Genomic DNA, 18,236 nt, shown 5'->3' with positions numbered 1-18,236 from the left:
TTCAAATAACAGAATTTTCAGCTTAGTGAAAACACATCCATTAGTGACACAATGCCATCAGAGCTCTCTCTGTCATGGTCACGTCAGTGATACTGTCATGGAGCCATCTACACAGGCTGGCATGCTGTTTGGACATGCCTCAGCCTGATGGCTCTCTGTCCCAGGAGGTGAGAATATCATGATGTGTTGGAGTGACACCTATGGAGTAATTTCCTATCACCCCACCAATTCTTTTTAAGAGTAATGATTCTGTAAAGAGAATAGAATGATGTATTACATAGCAATTCCTTTGAACCAAACAAGTTCATATGAGTTGAAATGATAGGTGAAGTTTGATTTTATTTTACAAAATTATTTTCTCTTAGATACATTAAAAATAAGGTGATTTACATGCTTTTCCCAGAAATTTTTCAAAAGAAAAATTAATGCAATCTAAAAATTACTCTCATGAATCTTATTCTTTATCATAGGGGTTCTACTGAGTGGCAATAAGTGGACCAATAATGATTTCATTACTAAGGCATTTGACTAAGACTTTCCCTGACTCTATGCTCTTGGACAAGAAAGTAAACATAAGTGAAAGACTGTCAAGCTAGTTAAAAAAAAAAAAATTCACATACTGATGTTAATAATTCTCTTGCAGAATGTCACAGGGCTCTGCCTTTGGCCTATCTTGGTCAAATATCAACGACAAAGTAACATTTCCAAGTGTGCAACTGACAAATATGTAAAAGTCTAACATCACTAATATATTGAATTTAAAAATTTTAGAATTCAAAGCCGTCTTGATAAAGAGGAAAAATAATTTGACAAAAAGAGACAAAATGTAGGATAAATGTATGTAAAGTCCTCTAAGTAGGCACACATGATTCACTGCTCAAGTAAAGAACAAAGGAGACCTGGCTTTGTAGTAGTTGTTAAGAAAAAAAGCTTGGAAGGTTTCTTTAGCTTCGTATATGAACAATGTGCTGCTCCCAATTTACAAGTGAGGCCCACACAGTATTTGACTAGATTAATAAAAGAAGGGTGCCCTGATCAGGGGAGTGAATAGCAGCCTAGTGTTTTCTACCATTCAGAGTACTCAGTCAGGAGTAGGCTGTTGCATTCAAGATGCCTCTTGTTTTTTTGTTTTGTTTTGTTTTGTTTTGAGATGGGGTCTTGCTCTGTTGTCTAAGCCAGAGTGCTGGAGTGCAGTGGTGCAATCTTGGCTCACCACAAGCTCCACCTTCGGGGTTCAAGTGATTTTCCTGCCTCAGCCTCCTGAGTAGCTGGGACTACAGCCATGCGCCACCACGCTCAGCTAATTTTTGTATTTTTAGTAGAGATGGGGTTTTGCCATATTGGCCAGGCTGGTCTCAAACTCCTGACTTCAAGTGATAGCCCCACCTCGGCCTTCAAAGTGTTGGGATTACAGGTGTGAGCCACAACATCTGGCCAGATGCCTCATTTTTAAGATGGCATTGACAGAGTGGTGGGTGCCCAGAGGAATGTTAACAGGATGAGAACTATCAGTTAAGAGAACTAGAACTGCATAGCCCTGAAAGGAGAAGACTTCGAGGAGGAGATACAATAGCTATGGTCAAATATTTGAAGAGCGACCACAGAGAAGGTGCATATTTCTTCTGTGGCATCCAAAGGGCGGATGGAAGACCAATAGGGAAGCTGCAGGGAGGCAGGCTTCAGTGCACCACTGGGAAGAGGTTTTACAAATATCTGTGTCCACCTGTGCTTGATGAAGTATTGGTCCAATCACAAATAACGTGAAGTCCACATCGAAAGGGACTTAAGGTCCAGGAGCATTGCAGACTACTGTCATAAGCATTACTTGGCATCATAAAATGTTGACCAAACTCCTCATTCCTGGCTGGTTCAAATGGCAACTGGGATAATGTGGAAAGAATTCCTGCATTTGGTGGGATGTTAGACCACATTATCCATTTTCTGTTTCCAATGCCTGCTTTCTACACATCTAATTTCTTATCAGTGAGTTTCATGAAGATACTCCTAGTACATACCTGTAAGTAATATCTAAATATGCCTCACCTTAATAAATGAGGGGGAAAAATGTAAATTTAAATGCAATCTAGGAGAGTCCAGAAGGTGAAATTCTACAAAAGTTTGGAAATTATAAATTAGCGTTGCCGTGGAAACCTTAGTTGGTATCATCCACTGCAACCGAAACAGTTCTTGTTCAGGGAGTACCAGAACAATGAATGAGTTTATATATTCAGTGTCACAAACCAGCATTAAATAACATCTTTAGTGCCATTATTTCTAATTTTTGAGGAAGTAGATTTACATAGTCTCCTTGAGTGTTCATGATTTTGATATGGCACTAAAATCGAGGGTATGGAATTACAGTGGAGTGATCAATTGCATCAAGAGCTGAGCGAGTCACGGGAGGCTCAGTGCATGTACTGAATCCACCATTCAGATTCCACAGATTTCTCGTTATTTAACGAGAAAGGAAAAAGACCTGCCAGATCAGGACATTTGCAGTCACAGTGACTGGCATAACATCTTCCCCTTTTCCCTTAAAAGATTATAGGACAGACCACATTCCTACAATAAACACTTGTCGATCAGGGCAGTATTTGAGATCAGACTATCTGCTGTTTACAGCACTTCAACAAATGGGTTTTCTCGGCTATGTACTGGTAATCACTACAATACATGAAAGTCAGCCCACACTGAGAACAATATTGCCTCCAATCAAAATCATTCTTACCTTAGTATACTAAAGCTTTTTCCCTCTTGTAAGCAACAAAGCTGCAACAAAAGAACTTCCCAAACACCCACAGCTAAGAACGGCTCCAACAAAATAAGTGTGAAAAATCTGTCCCTGGTGTCCAATTCATATATAAATCTTCTTTTTCAGGATATTTTAGTGGCTTTCTTTATTTGTAATCTATCAGCAAAGAATAGAAACAAAAATTTATTTTGATGGCAGTGCACCTGACTATTCAGAGATTCAAAAACCTGCTTTGTTAATTGTTATGCTATCCTGGCAGAGGATGTAAACATGCCTTTTTTCCAAGGCTTCATGCTATACCTATAACCTCAGATGAACATTTTCACAAATGCAAACCACAGGGAGGATGGGACTTAAGCAAAATGTGAAGGTAACTTCCTTCTGGTCCTTTTTCACCCTTGGCTGGGTAAAATCTGGGCCCCTTGCCCCAGATTTCATATCCTCTTCCTGATCAGTCTCAGGGAAAGGTCTATAAAATTATTCAACATAAGGAGGGTGAATTGAGATACATTGAGATATGAGGGTAAGTTTGACTTACCACCTCCATAGCATTTGCATTTTAGGCCCTGGTGCCAGGCACTTTATATTTTATCTTATTTAGTCATAACAAAATATAACAAAATTGTAGGCATTACTTCACTTCATACATAAGAAAACTGGGGTTCAGAAAGATTAAATAACTTGCTCAAGTTCATATAGCCAGTAATTGCATGACTCAAAATCAGGTCTTTCAAGTGCCAAAGCCTGTCCTCTTTTTCTTCTAAATCATACTGGTCTTAGGAAACTAGAGTTTTTATAATGTAGGCTTTCACATATTGGAGAGCAAAAAAGAGAAACTTGGTATTTGAAGTGCCCTTTTCAGCAGTATGGATTCTGAAATCACAACATAAAGGCAGCCACCTTTCTCATACACACATAAGACCACTAGAGACAAAGACATGAATGTATCATAATTTAAGAAAATCAGTCCTATATCTGTCTTCCCTTCTCCTTCCAAGTTGTACAAATGGGACTCAGAGACCAACGAGACAGCAAACTAGCAAGCAATGTTTGCTGTCAGGGGTCTGGAACCAGGGAAAAGCCAAGCTCTAGGCAAGTTATTCAATTCTAAGTATCTATTAGGTTTCCTGACCCCTGCTGGTAGTTCTCAGTACTAAAGAGGCCTAGAAGGGAGTAGCAGTGGTCCAGCCCTAGGGACACTACTGTCCCAAGAAGGCTTGGAGAAATGTAACAGGACCCTTACCTAAGACAACTTGGGGTCCCTCCACAAGAACACAAATCCAGGACTTGGGAATGTAGGAGACAAGGTGGAACCCAGTACAAAAGTGAAAATTCATTTACCCAAGAACAAGAGTGAGTTATGGCTACCTGGCTAAACTACCTGGACAAGGCAAACTGCAAGGTCGATCTGCTAAGTCGCTAAGGTTCAGATGAAAGGAAGCTGTATTCCCTCTGGAAAGGGCCTAAACTGGTCCTAGATCCTGCAAATGAGGGAGAAATAATCACATCAAGGTAGTCACCACTCAGGCCATTTTCTATAATATAGGACTTTCAAACTTTTGTTTTTAGCACAAGAACCTTTGCCCCTAACAAAATCTTATACAAAATGCCTACTCATTAAGCAAATAAAACCAGCTGCCCAGGTTGAAACCAACAGAGGAAGTTCTTCTCAGAATTTAAGAGTCCAACAGACTATAGCAGGCAAACCACCACAAGAGAAGACACTGAGTCACACTGCCTATCAGAGTTCACTGGAATCTAATCCTACTGGACTGTCCTCTTGACAGTCACAGTTTCTTCCCATCAAATCTTCCAGGAGGGTTTCCCCTTCCTGATCCAACCTGATAAGATCTGGTTTCCTACCAAAGATTGGCTTTTGCAACATGAACATATAAAGCTCTGCATATTTTTTTTTTTCTGAGATAGAGTCTCTCACTGTCGCCCAGACTGCAGTGCAGTGGCGTGATCTCGGCTCACTGCAAGCTCCGTCTCCTGGGTTCACGCCATTCTCTTGCCTCAGCCTCCCGAGTAGCTGGGACTACAGGCACCCACCAACATGCCTGGCTCATTTTTTTTTTTTTTTTTTGTATTTTTAGAAGAGATGGGGTTTCACTGTGTTAGCCAGAAGCTCTGCATATCTCTTAAGGCAACACGTGCTATCTTCCAGGTCTTTCTGACAGCCCATATGCCCTTCCCTCAAAGCTCTTCAAACCAACTCATCCACAGATTACTGCCCTCAGTGTCTTAAGGCATAACAGATTTCTGTACAGCCCTTATCAGCTTGGGGCACATCATTTTGTTTGACGCACAATGACTGTATAGTGTGCATATTTTTCAGACTCCAGATTCACTGATTCATTAACTTGTTCAGGATCCTACAGCCAGAGAGTAGGGAAGTTGGGACTTAGCCCACTAGGAAGAATCAATGGCAGGATGGGGAATCTCAGAGACCTGGCTCTCAAGGTTTCAGCTGGTTTCTCACAAGTAGGAGGCTTCCAGGGAATGTGACTCCACTTTCCCTTCCCTTGTTCCTCCTGTCTACCTCAAATCCTTCTTCTACCACACCACGAGAATTCCTGCCTCCCACTCCTGATGATGGCTGGGTGGGCCTGCTGAGACAGATGTGCTTTAATAGTGCTTTCCACACTATACCCATTGTACATATAACTCCTGGCTGTAGTGTTCAGAATCTGTCTCTCCAATTCTGAATCTTATCCAAACATTTCATACCTCTGGATAGAAAAAAATGAGCAACTGCTACTTCTCTATGCCAATAGGACTGACTTAATCATTCAAAAAGCTCATGGGCTTGGCTCGTACAGGATGCATCTCCTGGGAATGAGATGTTCCCTAACAATGCTGTCCAATAGAACTATAATGTGAGCACACAGGTGGTTTAATTTTCTAGTAATCACATTTTATTTTATTATTTTTTCTTTATGTCACATGTTAACATCCACTAAGTAATCACATTTTAAAAAATAAAAATATGTGAAATTAATTTTAGTAATATATTTTGTTTAACCCACTATATCAAAACTATTGCTGTTTCAACATGTAGTCAATATTACAATTTGTTAAAGGAGAAATTTTACATTTTTTATATTGTCTCAAATCATGGTGTATTTCACACTTACACACATCTCAACTTGGACTAGCTGTATTTCCAGCGCCCAACAGCCACATGTAGCTAGTGGCTACAGTACTGAACAGCAGGTCTATCATCTCGCCTCTGTTCCCATCCCTCCTATCATTTCTTTCCTTTAGTAGAGATGCTATGGGCAGGGGCAGACAGTAGGGACCAGGATCATTAGAGGAGACTGACACACACCTGAAGGGAAGGCCCAGATCACAAAGAAGCTTTCGTGCCATACCAGGGAGCTTAGATTTTAACCTGAAGATGCAGAAACTCTTCTGAAGGATTTTAAGCAGTGGAGTGTCGTAATCAGATTTGCCTTTCAGAAAGGCAGCAGTGTGAGGAACAAACTGGAGACAGGCCAGGCAGAAGCCAGAGAGACCAGTTGTGAGGCTGCTGCAATAATCCTCAAGAGAAGGGATGAGGGCCCGAACCACGGCAGTAATGAAGGTTATGATACATGGAGAAAAGGGCAGATTCAAGAGAGTCTGAAAAGACAGTCTTATATAAAATGTAGGGGTTGAAGAAGGCAAAGAAGTTGTCCTAGGTTTTAAACTTGGTGAAGCAGGTTTCATTCATTGAGATAGAAAACACAGAAGGAGTATGCTGGATTGAAGTTGGGGAAGTGATGTTTTGAACTTGTTGTGTTAAAGATACTTGGAACACATGTCAGATAAGATTTCAAGGCTGGAGATGCAGATTTCCAATGGAATCAATAGCATATAGGTGGCAGTAGAAGAAAACAGAAGATGTGCTGCCATGGGGCAAATGTGGAGAGTGAGCAGAGGGCTGAGGGCTCAACTGTAGGGGATGCTACTGTTTGAGAGGAAGGGAGGACAGTAAAGAGAAGTCCAAATACACAGCAGCTGGACAAGAAAGAAAATTAGGAGAAACGGATAACTCAGAAAACAGGTGGGCAACATTTTAAGAATGTTGTGACTATCAACATTTTAGATAATGGTGGTCCATTATCTAGACAGAGGTGGTCATTAGGAGAGGACAGGAGTGTAGGGGGTTGAAGATGAAAGGAAGGTGGCGAGGTGCAGGATGTGTACGAGGACCTGAACTTGAAGGAGCTGCCTGCTAAGACCAGGAATAAGGAAACATACCCAAACCTAAAAAGAAGCGACCAAAGGCATTCATCATTTCTGTTTTTATAAAGAACAAGACTTACGTACGTTTGTAGGCTGAAAGAAAAGGATAATTGAGACCCTGAAGAAAAGATAATGAAGCAAGATCCCCGAGGAAGCAAGAGAGATTAGTCTCAGACTGGAATAAGGGAGAGGAAGAAAAGGAGTGGGAAGAGAGCCTGCCATTTATAAGGTACACAGATCACCACTGCAAAACCATTTTTCCTTAATTAGAAACATAAATGTAATATAGTTATCCGTGAAGGCTTTCTCTTTCTTTAATAGTACTACTTATCATGTATAAAATCAAATAAATGCTGAGCATGGGAAGAAGTCACTAGAGCTCCAGACCTGTGGTCTTGGTAGATTACACAGCCTTTCACACACCTTCAAACTACTCCTAAACATCACCTCAGGTGATACTCATCACCTGCAGAGCCACAGGGGTTGTTGACAGCTAGTACCTCTCTGACTTGTTGGTTTCTGTGCAGACTGATAGGTAAATATTTTCAGTGTCACCATGTGTTACCTCACAGGGTGGTATCACAAAAAGCAGGGCCTGGGTTTCAGACACCAGATTCATCTGCCACTTATCAACTCTGCAGACTCAATCAAGTTATGTAACTTCCCTGAGCTTCAGTTTCCCTTTCCAATAAGGATGTATAATCCTTACCTTCCAAGATTCCTTTGAGGTTTAAATAATATGATAAGATGATCAATAAGTGATAACTATGATGATGATGACTGTATTCACTTTGTTCTGAATCTCTAGGAACTGGGTGCTGATATTGAATTAGTACTTTGCAATAGCTAGCATCTTGATCCCTAAGGTGAATTAAAGAATCAATCCTAGTGTTAGGAAGGAACCTTGAAAATCCATAAGGCCACCTAATGTTTGCATCCTTTCTTCATCTCAGTGCATATGCAGTTTCTGCCTGCAAACTGCCTGGGCTTTATACCTGATCTACAAATTACTAGCTACTCAACCTTTCTAGGCTTCAGTTTTGCTCTTCAGTAAAACTGGAGTAATAGGAGCATGTACTTCATAGCACTGTTTTGAGAATAAAGGAGAGAATGCATATAATCAAATAAGATATTGCCTGGTATAGGCTATGCTTATACATGTTTAGTGATGGGGGCCTATCACCTCCTGAAATGGCACAATCTATAATGGTGCAACTTCCCATATATTGACCCAAAATCTGTATTCCTCAAACATTCCCACTGGCCCTAGCTTTACAGACCATGGGAGTAGTTCCACAAAATCAGAATGGGGGTTCTACATAACACTGTGTTTACACCTTTACTCAGCTCGGCTAGGTGCACTGCACAGTGTCCCACAGATGGCTGGCTGCTTGGGAACACAATCCAGGGTGGACCTCTCATTATTTACATTACTGTGAAAGTGTCAACCTTCAGTGGCATTTCCATAATGCAGGAGGCCTTTTTGAGCATTCTAAGTGAGCTGGATGCTATCCAGGAACACACTGGTTATATTGCTTCCAAGATTTATTTTTCGCTTTGTGTCATAGTCAGTTCAGCACTTGGCACCACACGTAATTACTGCAGGTATCTATATATCCTTTAGGTTCCATTATTGAACACTGCAGCCCACCAATGCTCAGAAGACTCCTAGCTGCGTTCAAGTCAGAAGCAGGAGTACTATAAGAGCGCTGATGTAAAGCCAACAAATTGGCCCTGGAATTCACTCACATCACCCTTCCCTCACCCTTATATTCCCAGTAACACTGAAATCTTATCCAGATCTTTTCAGTAATCACCTCAAACAACTGTCATTCTAAGAAGACCCCCTCCACTCTCCAACAGAAGAAGATTTTTTTCCCTTCTGTGCTCTGTTAGACCTTTGTTTCTGGGATACGTCTGTTATTTTTCCTTCTAGGCTATATACTCCTTCCCAGCAGAAACAGTGACTTGTACAAAATTCTTACTAAAGAATTAAATTTGGTCCTGAATACAATGGGATGTGGTAGACTCTTCCCTACATCACCTTTCACCCTCAGATGGGTGCCCAGATGTATTTTTTTTTAATCTACAAGGATGCTTTTAAATGAAAAACTTGAGCAGCCTGCAATAAATACAGTCTGAAATTTTAGAGCCAATTAGCTGAACTTTTATATAACTGATAACTTTAGCCTAATTGTTTGACGTATAAAATACTGGCATAAAGCCTGAATGCTTTTTTTGCTCAGTACTGGGGCCCATCACTCCACCTTAAAATAACTACAGGCTTCTTAATTCCAACTCACAACTGCCAGACTCCATCATTATCCCAACTCTGGGAAATGCCGAGTCCTCAGAATTCTCACAGCTGATGAATGGAGAAGCTGATTAGTACCACTGAAGAAAAATGGGGAAAAAAACCCTTGACAGACGCCTCCTTCAAATGCCTGTCCCTTTTATCCAATGTCAACATGAATTTCTAAGTTAACAAATATTTACTGAGGTCATGACTATGTGTCAGGCTGTGAGTTAGGCTCTGAGGACCCAATGGTGAACAGTACAGAGTCAATATCAAAGCCCATGATTTTAAAAAAATCACTCTTACATTTATTCATTTTATGGGTGTATTTATCAAGTGCTTCCTATGGCCAGGGCCTGTAGACAGAATAAAAGGCCTATCAATGCCCTGAAGGAACTTGCTATCTAGTTGAGAAAGCAAGAATGAAGCATGAAACAGCGTAAAAAAGGATCCGATGGTCTAGAGGAACTATGCAAACAAAAGGGCAGAAAGAACCAATGAGAGTAACATGACCAGGGCAGGCTGACTTGAAGAATGTGGTTAGGTCAGAGTAAAAAAGAAAAGAGACATTCTAAAAGGCAGGGCATGAACAAAAAAAGGACACATGAAAATGAGCATGTCATCTTAGAAGGGCAGTGAGATCCAACTAGTAGAAACAGAAGGTTCATGTTGGAAAGAAGTAGAAAATAATTTGGTAAGTTAATTTGGGGCAAGACTGTGAGGTACACTGAAACCAAGTTGAGAGGATGAGCAATGGGGGAGGTCATGGAAAGTATTTGCACTATGGTGCAATACTGAACAATGCTAAAGTATTGTTCCCATGAAACAATCCTTGGAGAAGAGTTCGGAGGGAAGAGTTTTAGGAAGGTTGATATGGTGGAAGTGCGTAGAATGCGGAAAACTCAATTACAGAGAGACCAAGGTGTAGACTATAATCATCCTAGAAACAGTGATGGCTGACGGCCTCCTATCTGATCCGGGAGAGTGAAGAATGAAAAGCTCATGGGCTTGGCTTGTACAGCATGCATCTCCTGGGAATGAGATGTCCCCTAACAATGCTGTCCAGGGGTGGCTCAGAGAAACCATCAAAAAGGAAGAGTTAACAGGACCTGACACACAGTTTCACAGAGGCAGTAAGAGAGAGAAGTCAGCAATGGTTCCTACATCTCCAGTCTGGGTGATGAAGAGAATGCTAAACAGATCAAGAAGGGAAAGTCTTTTCATCATAAAAGGAACAAGTTTAGAGAGAATACAAAAAGTTTGTTATCAAGCGTGTAGTCTTTAGCTTGACAGCAGGACATCCACCATAAAAAGTCTATTAATTAAGCAAGCAGATAAATAGGAATGGAGTTTGGATCAGTACTAGAGACAAAGATTTGTATGCTGTAAGGAAGGATAACATCACATTTAAAAATTTTGTATTAGAAAATAAAAACACTAGCTATTAAACAAAAATAATAAAAAATTATATAAGTCGTAGAGAGAAATATATCTTCATAAAACTATTTTTCTCAGCTATGCTACTTAGGGGATCCTACCCATTACCACAACACTGAAGGAATAAGCTTCTGCAGAAATTCAACATATGGCCTATTTACATAACAAGCATCACAACTCCAAATTAGCCATTTTGATGTGTCAAAGAAATAACACCTTCATAGCAAGACTACTTCAAAAAAGGGAAGAAAAAAGAAAGGTTTGTTTTTCTTCTATAATTATGTTTACTGGGTTTTTAACTGTTTGTAACATGAAAATCTTATTTTAATTGTGTGATTACACTTTAAGGCAAAACAGTGATGAAATAGATTAGCTGAATGTTGCACAACCATTCAGAGATCAATAAACAGACCCGATCACTTAAATCTGTCCATATGAGACATCTACTCTCATGTCCTGTCATGCTTGTAAAATCTACTCTTCTGTGCACAGAAATTATAACAAACATATGACTAATTATCACAGTCAAATGACAGTAAAAGTGCTACAGAAGATGGCTAGGAAAGAAGTACTATGAAGCAGTGACGAAGCAGCACCTGTCAAGTGCACATAAAACACACTCCACTCTTGTCATACAGTGGGACAGGTGGTAGCAGCTTAGATCTTATGAAGAGCAACCTCAACTTTTTCCATCCTATCCAAACTGTAACCAGAAGTTCTTGTCCTGGCTCACCTCACAAAACGCTGATTAAAACGGTATAAAGTAATAGAATGAAGACCACCTATGCTCTTTCAACACACAACCATTCACAAATATTCACTGTGAATGATGGCACAATTCAGCAGACTGAGAAGCTGACAAAAATTAGGACCCAAAGTGAGATATTTCTAAACCTTAACTTCTGATGTAAAAGCTTACCATTTAACGGGTCCATAAAATGCTTCAGATTGGCATGCAATCAAAGACTGCAACGGTGTGGCCTAAGTATTTTCTTTCCCTGATCCTTACTGGTGTGGCAGAGCAGCTTCACAAGCCCACAGATACCTCTCTCCACAACGGCCTCGTGAAAATCAGTGCATGCGGAGAAACTATTTACTGAAGACTTTCATTAGGGGGCTCCCTAAAACAAAATGAATACAAAAGGAGTCTTGATCATTTTGCCTGTCTAAATGAGCACATTAAACTAAGTTGATTCTTAGAAAATCATTTAATATTTTCAGGGATTAAAGAAAGAAAATTGCCAATTAATACAGTCTTTTCCCAGATGTTCAGTTTTTACTAACGTCTTTAGCTATTCTCTGCATTCAAGTGATTGTATTTTTATGCAAATTATCTTTTGGGGCTAGTCTCTAGTTTGTGTGTCTGTGTGTGTGTATTTAAAGCCACACAGATACAGAATTTGACATGTTTTCTGCCACACAGATACAGAATTTGACACGTTTTCTGTTCTGCTGCTCCATACAATAGGTTTTAACACAGCTTGAGCTTATTCCAAAACTCTAATTAGAAACGGCAGTATTTGCCTTGTCCAAATAGAAAACCATTCCCAAAGTTGATTTTTCCCCAGTTAAAATTCAACAAAGAATATCATACACAGATATTTTTAAACACGACAGTTACTAGATAAAACTGCCCTAACAACACATTGCTTTCTGGTTAAGCAACACAATTTCATAAGGCCTATCAAATACTTTATCCAGACGGCTACTCTATTTTCAGGGTATCTTTCAAAATAATTGGTTATATTACTTGAAGTATTTTTTCTTTATTCAGAATGAAGAGATTTCTGACTTCCTGTCCTTTTCCCTGCCATATTACATACATCTGCTTAAACTCTGGAAAACAGTACCAATCAAAGTGGTGATGAATCCTTCCTTTAAGACAAACTAAAACGATGTTAAAAACGTTACACGACCTTACTCTTTCAAGTACTGATATAAAACAACTTTCTCTAAACAGGTTCTAAAATTTCAGAGTTGTTTGTCTTAAAGTCTGTCGGCTTGTGAGGGACTGGTACATATTTTAATATTCAAATTTTAAAAAATAAGCAAAGAGACTGTGTTTGAAGTTCAAGGGTTTTCACTAGTTCTCAAGCTACAAACCCTGTAATACAGTCAAAAGAAAACGTACAGAAAGAATCTTTCACGCAAGTGTCAGGTCTCCAAAACCCTGACATCTGCTAAAACCAGGATTGAGGGGGGATGAGAAGCTCGTGAAGTTCACAAACACACCAACCCCGCGGGAACGCGAAACCTCCACTCGCAAAGACTCGACGCTTCCGCCGCATCCCCGCGCAGGTGAAGACTCGGCCCTTCAGCCCCGCGTGTGCGGCAGCGTGATATTCCGAGTGCGCCGGAGTCCAGCGGGAACGCCTCCCACGACACCCCCATCTCCCGCTCCGGTCGGCTGCCCGCGGACTCCGGGGTCCCCCCGCCCAGATGCGGCGGCGCGACCGCTTCATCCCGCGGCCAGGGAGCTCGTCGTCTGCTCTCGCCACCCCCGCCCGCCCCCGCGCAGCGCGGACGCCGACGCATCCAGCTCCCGCTGGGTGCCAGGGGCGCGGGGTTCCCTGGGGCCGCGGCCCCCGCACCCGGCTGGGATCCGAGGGCTGGGTGGTCCCAGCTGACGTGGGCTTTGCGGCTCCGGGCCAGAGAGCGTCTTGGGGGGCGGTGGGTCTCCCTCCGGCTTGGGAGGGGACGGGGGCGCCCGAGCGGGAGGAGGGCAGGCGAGGGACCGCGGCCGCGGGCGATTCAGATCCGGGGCGGGCGGGTCCACGTCGGAGCGCGGCGGCCACACGCTCGCCCGGGGAGCGCCACTGTGCGTCCCAGCCGGCGCCTCCTCCCGCTCGCCCGCGCCGGCCGGAGAAAGGAAGGACGGCGACCTTCGCGTCCGGTCCGCGCCACCAGCCCGCGTCGGCGCCGAGCGCGGGCCACACCCAGCGCCCCGGGAGGCGGCGGAGGCTGGGCGGCCCGGGCTGCAGAACGCTCGGCCCGGCCGAGTCTCCGTCCCGGCCGCGCAGGCCCCGCCGCGTCCGCCCGCGCCGTGCATCACCAGCCGGCCCGGCGTGGAGGGGGTCCCGGGCGACGGCGGCCGGGGGTCCCAGGCTTACCTCTGTGCCGAGCGCCGGCCGCTCCGTCCCGGGCCGGGGCCGGGGCCCCGGGGCGCGGTCGCCAGGGGAGGCGCCGCGGCGGTGGCGGCCCCTGCGGCTCGGAGGGCGGGCCGAGCGGGAGCCGCTGCCTGGGCCGCGCGCCGTCCGGAGCTCGCCCCGCGCTGCCGGCGCTCGCAGCGGAGGGCGCAGCCAGCTCGGCCCCCGGACTGGATTCCTTCACTGACACAACTCCGGCTCGGCCGCCCCACGCAGGGACACTCCCGCCCCTTGCAGGCTGCCCCCGCCCGGCAGCCCGCCCGCCCTCCCCTCGGTGTCACTCACCAGGCGCACACACCCTAGCCGGCGCCCCTCGCTCCCGCTCGCACACACAGCGCTGCTCACGCCTCTCTCGGGTTTTGTATCCGCTCACACGCACGTTCTGACACAGATCCCGTCCCTCCACACGCCCTCCCTAGCTCCTTTCCCACCCCACTTTCTAGAAGAATCCCCGTACAGCTTCCGCACTTTGCTTGCGTGCTCCAGAACGACCTCCTCGCCTTTCCCCAAATCTCCACTTCACCGAAACTCCCCGTTATTGAAAGATTTTGTGACAATCCGCACGTGTTGCAGGAGAATCATCTCCTACCCGAGAAAATGAACTTTGCTCCCCCAGCACTGTCTGCAAATACGAGATGTTTCACCATTTAGAAGGTAGTAATGCTTTCTGGAGAGGATCCAAGCTCAAAATGTAAACAAAGATAGCCCATTCGAAAATGACCTGAAAAATCAGGCACGGAAAAAGTGCTGGGGCTCGGGTCGGCCCTTGGAAACCCGGCCAACCCGGGGTGTTCCGCTTCCTCCTCTGCGCTGCGGGTCTGCACACTGGGCTCCAAACGTGTGTGTAATAACCAAGTTACACATGGGCACCGTGGGCTTCAGCCTTGGGTTTCTGCCTGGGAGTACAGTAGTTGGGAGAGTAAAAGCAGTTTCTCAATCATTATTCATGATGGAAGCACTTTAGATAACACTCGTTTTCCAGAGGCAGTAGAGTGAAATGCAGGCAGCTCTCCAATTCAGTTTGTTTGTTTGTTTGTTTAGAAGGGTGACTTCTTAGCTTCCTTTTTTTTTTTTTTTTTTTTTTTTTTTTTTTTTTGGCAATACCAATAAATGTTTCTGAGCGGCTCCTTGGCTGTCAAGCTCCTTACAAATATCAGACCAGAGTCGATTATGCCTCTCGAGCTCCACACTCTAATGGGCCTCTGAGTGCACTGCAGAATTGTACATTATCCGATGTTCAGGAATTCATAATTTGAAATAAAATACAAACACCTTTCGGATAAAGTTCAAATCTGCTAACATAATGTGGCCCTGTTGACAATGCACTGCTGAAATAAAGAGAGGAGCTAAAAGGAAAGGAACTTTTCTTGTGTGACTTGGAGTGGTGGTTCTTGCTACCTTATTGTCACCTTCGATTGGTTTGTGGATTATATAATTTATTTAACAAACATTAGCAAGTGCTTTATAAGTACTAGCTCATTTAATCCTTCAAAGAACCCCATCGGGTTATTTTTGTCCTGTTTTACAGATAAAGAAACTGAGGGCTGGGCCCAGTGGCTCACACCTGTAATCCCAGCACTTTCGAAGGCCGAGCTGGGCGAATCTCTTGAGCCATGGAGTTCAAGACCAGCCTGGGACCATAGTGAAACCCCATCTCTACCAAAACAAACAAACAAATAATAATAATTGGCCGGGCATGGTGGTGCACGCCTGTAGTCCCAGCTACTCAGGAGGCTGAGGTTGCACTGAGCCAGGATCACACCCCTGCGCTGTGGTGTGGGCAACAGAGCCAGAGCCTTTAAAGAAAAGAAAGAAAGAAACTGAGGCACAGACAGGTGAAATAAGTTGCCTAAGTTTTTAGCTAGTAAGTGGTAAAGGAAGAATTTGAACCTAGACCGTTGAACCCCGCCTGTGCTACAGAGAGGAAAGCTTGCTTCTGGAAGCCATACCACACATAAAGAGCAAACATCCTATTGCTTATTAAATTTAGGTGTAATAAGTAACTTGTAACCATTTGACTTGAAATTTGATGCACTTCTTAGGTCCTCTGGCTAAATAATTTATTTATGTTTTTGAGAGGTTTCCTCCATAATGAGAATTCCAAAATTAATAATAAATGACACTTTTCCTAGGAAGGGCTTTGGAAATAACATTGAACTCAAGTCTTCATTCTTTTCTTACACCACTTCATAATCTTCCCATGACTCCAAATCTAACTTGCTTAGTGAAGTCTGACAGAAGAAAATGCTTTCAAGAACTGAATATGACCAGAGGGAAGAAAGGGTTTTAAGAAGACCATATACGGCCTTGATAATCGAAGGCTGCTTCTTACTAAGTACTGTAGGTAGGAGCTATAAGAATAAATGCTGTATGTGTTGAGAGCAAAGATGTTAAAGCAGTGAATCAATGAAAAAACAAACAGAGACTAGGCGGCTAGGAGTAACCACTGTACCACAGACTAGGCTAAAAGTAATTCTCTAATTCTCTACTGGGAGTGGAGGCCTAGCCCATGAAAAGACAAGTATAGAATAACTTCGAAGAAAACAATTATATCTTTCAAGAGTTAGCTAAGGGGCCCAGCCAAAAAAAAAAAAAAAAAAAAAAAAAAAAAAAAATCTGAGTTTTAAGAGTTTTACAGACAGTGTATTTCAAATGAAACTTGAACCTTTTGCTGTTCAAATTAATTTCTTCTGGAAATAACTTCTGTTAGAGAGGATTTAATATGCTTATTGAAACATCTAAAAGCTTCTTGCACATCATATAACTAACAAAGCATTATTTTTTTTGAGTTAGGCATAAATGGAGATATAAAAGTCTGAAGAAATAAAATATGAATAAGATATATGTTGGTGTTTTCACCAGATGGTGAAAGTTTATTTGAAAAATTACATTGTTTAACATCTTGATCTGTGTAATGCTAGTTTGACTGTATTGTTCAAAATGATTCTCTGTGATTACAATCCAGAGATTGGATCGCATTTTACTATTTTCTAAACTAAATAGAAACGTGAAGATCTTTTCTTAAGCGAACAAAACAAGAACCATAAGAGCAGATGTTTTCTGAGGGGTGAACAAAGGATGTTCGTTTATATTTTTTAGCATTTCCATATAGGTATTTTTAATCTGTGCATACTGCTTTCCTCCACATTGTCACTTACACTCTTTATTCGGAGTGCTTAATTGTAAGCCTGGAGAAACAATGCCATATTCTTCAATAAAGCTGGCTCTTTTCTTGCAGTATTGATTTCTGCAAAATGCCATATTCCCGGCTTGCCACCCCTAGATTGTACCAGGCTCCTGATTCTCTAGGCATGATCGTTCAGAGCAGGGCTCACATTCGTGGATATAGCTCAGATCCTGGAAACCTGTTTTAGGCTATGATCAATTGTGACTCTATTAGGATTTTGATATCTGAATAAGTAGTGGGGACAGAGAGGAATTTTAATTGCTAGGCTCCAGATCACTAGGCAATATTCAGACTTATTGGGGAGGGCACCTACCATCTAGGATCTTGGACTTTGTGTGCAGTGACTGAATGGAATCTGGGTTATCTCCCCTAAGGAGGGGATGAAATATGTGTTCTGTGTTTGTTAGTGTGCAATCCAGTAGGGCTGCTCACAAATATTCCAGCTCTGCTGCCTTCGAAGCACATGATGAGATTACATTTCCCCACCTGACTATAGTGTAGCCCTGCGAGTTGCTTCAGCCAATGAAAGGTGGCTGGAAGTGATGAGTATCACTTTGGGTCAGAAGTTAAGAGTTGGGACATCAGTCACCCCATTCTCTTTTCTTCCTAGTGCTGCAACATCAAGGTACATGGTGGTGACTGCTTCATCAGACTGGAGTGAATGACAACAATGAGCAATGCCATCCCTGCTGAGCATTAGTGGACATGTAGTATGATCAAGAAATAAACCTCTGTTGTTCTAAGCAACTGATATTTGATGGTTGTTTGTTTCTGCAGTGCAATCTAGCCTATTCTGATTAAAAATAGGAAGGAAGAAAGAAACGGATAATTGCAGGGTACACCTTGCAGAATATGGCTAATTATTCCCTTTCCTCTTCAGCGCACAATAAATTCACATTTCCTAGCTTCCCAAATTGTTAGGTGAAGCCAGGGACTGAATTCTGGCCAGTGGAGTGTAGGTGAAAGTGTTGTATTCCCCTTTCAGGCCTCCTCCATGGCAAGCCTCCCACATGATGTCTCTTTCCCATCTGCCATGTGGAAACTAAGGACCCTGAGACTTCAAAGCAGAAGTCAGCAAACTTTTTCTGTAAAGGGCCAAATAGTAAATACTTTAGCCTTTGTGGATCATATAGTCTCTATCACAATTGCTCAACTCTGCTGTTTTATGGAAAGCAGCCGTAGGCACTA

General features: G+C 42.9%; 1 protein-coding gene and 1 long non-coding RNA gene across 30 annotated transcripts in view; one reads left to right on the top strand and one right to left on the bottom strand.

Annotated features, from left to right (window-relative positions):
• Positions 1-14,688, bottom strand: part of SPATS2L (spermatogenesis associated serine rich 2 like) — a 171,167-nt gene extending 156,479 nt beyond the window's left edge. For 6 of the 28 annotated variants that reach the window (XM_015433157.3, XM_074009646.1, XM_005573859.4 and 3 more), the window contains exon 1: positions 14,147-14,194. Coding sequence is in view for 4 of the 28 variants with exons in the window: in XM_065525843.1 (XP_065381915.1) it covers positions 12,948-13,250 (303 nt within the window). In the remaining 24 variants the exon portion in view is untranslated. Of the gene's footprint in view, positions 1-11,634; positions 11,837-12,846; positions 13,475-13,825; positions 14,047-14,146; positions 14,195-14,318 lie in introns of those variants that run through there. The other 22 variants (XM_065525847.1, XM_065525849.1, XM_074009656.1 and 19 more) reach the window with 11 other exon arrangements.
• Positions 12,798-17,792, top strand: LOC135966594 (uncharacterized). 2 transcript variants are annotated; one of them, XR_012421354.1, is made up of 2 exons: positions 12,798-13,013; positions 17,659-17,792. It is a non-coding gene; the product is annotated as an uncharacterized lncRNA (long non-coding RNA). The 2 variants fall into 2 exon arrangements; XR_010580021.2 differs by lacking the exon at positions 12,798-13,013 and adding an exon at positions 14,391-14,515.
• Positions 17,793-18,236: the final 444 nt, after the last annotated feature.

The sequence above is a fragment of the Macaca fascicularis genome, chromosome 12 (assembly GCF_037993035.2).
Source record: "Macaca fascicularis isolate 582-1 chromosome 12, T2T-MFA8v1.1".
Classification (NCBI taxonomy): domain Eukaryota; kingdom Metazoa; phylum Chordata; class Mammalia; order Primates; family Cercopithecidae; genus Macaca; species Macaca fascicularis.
This window is presented reverse-complemented; position numbering and strand designations above follow the sequence as displayed.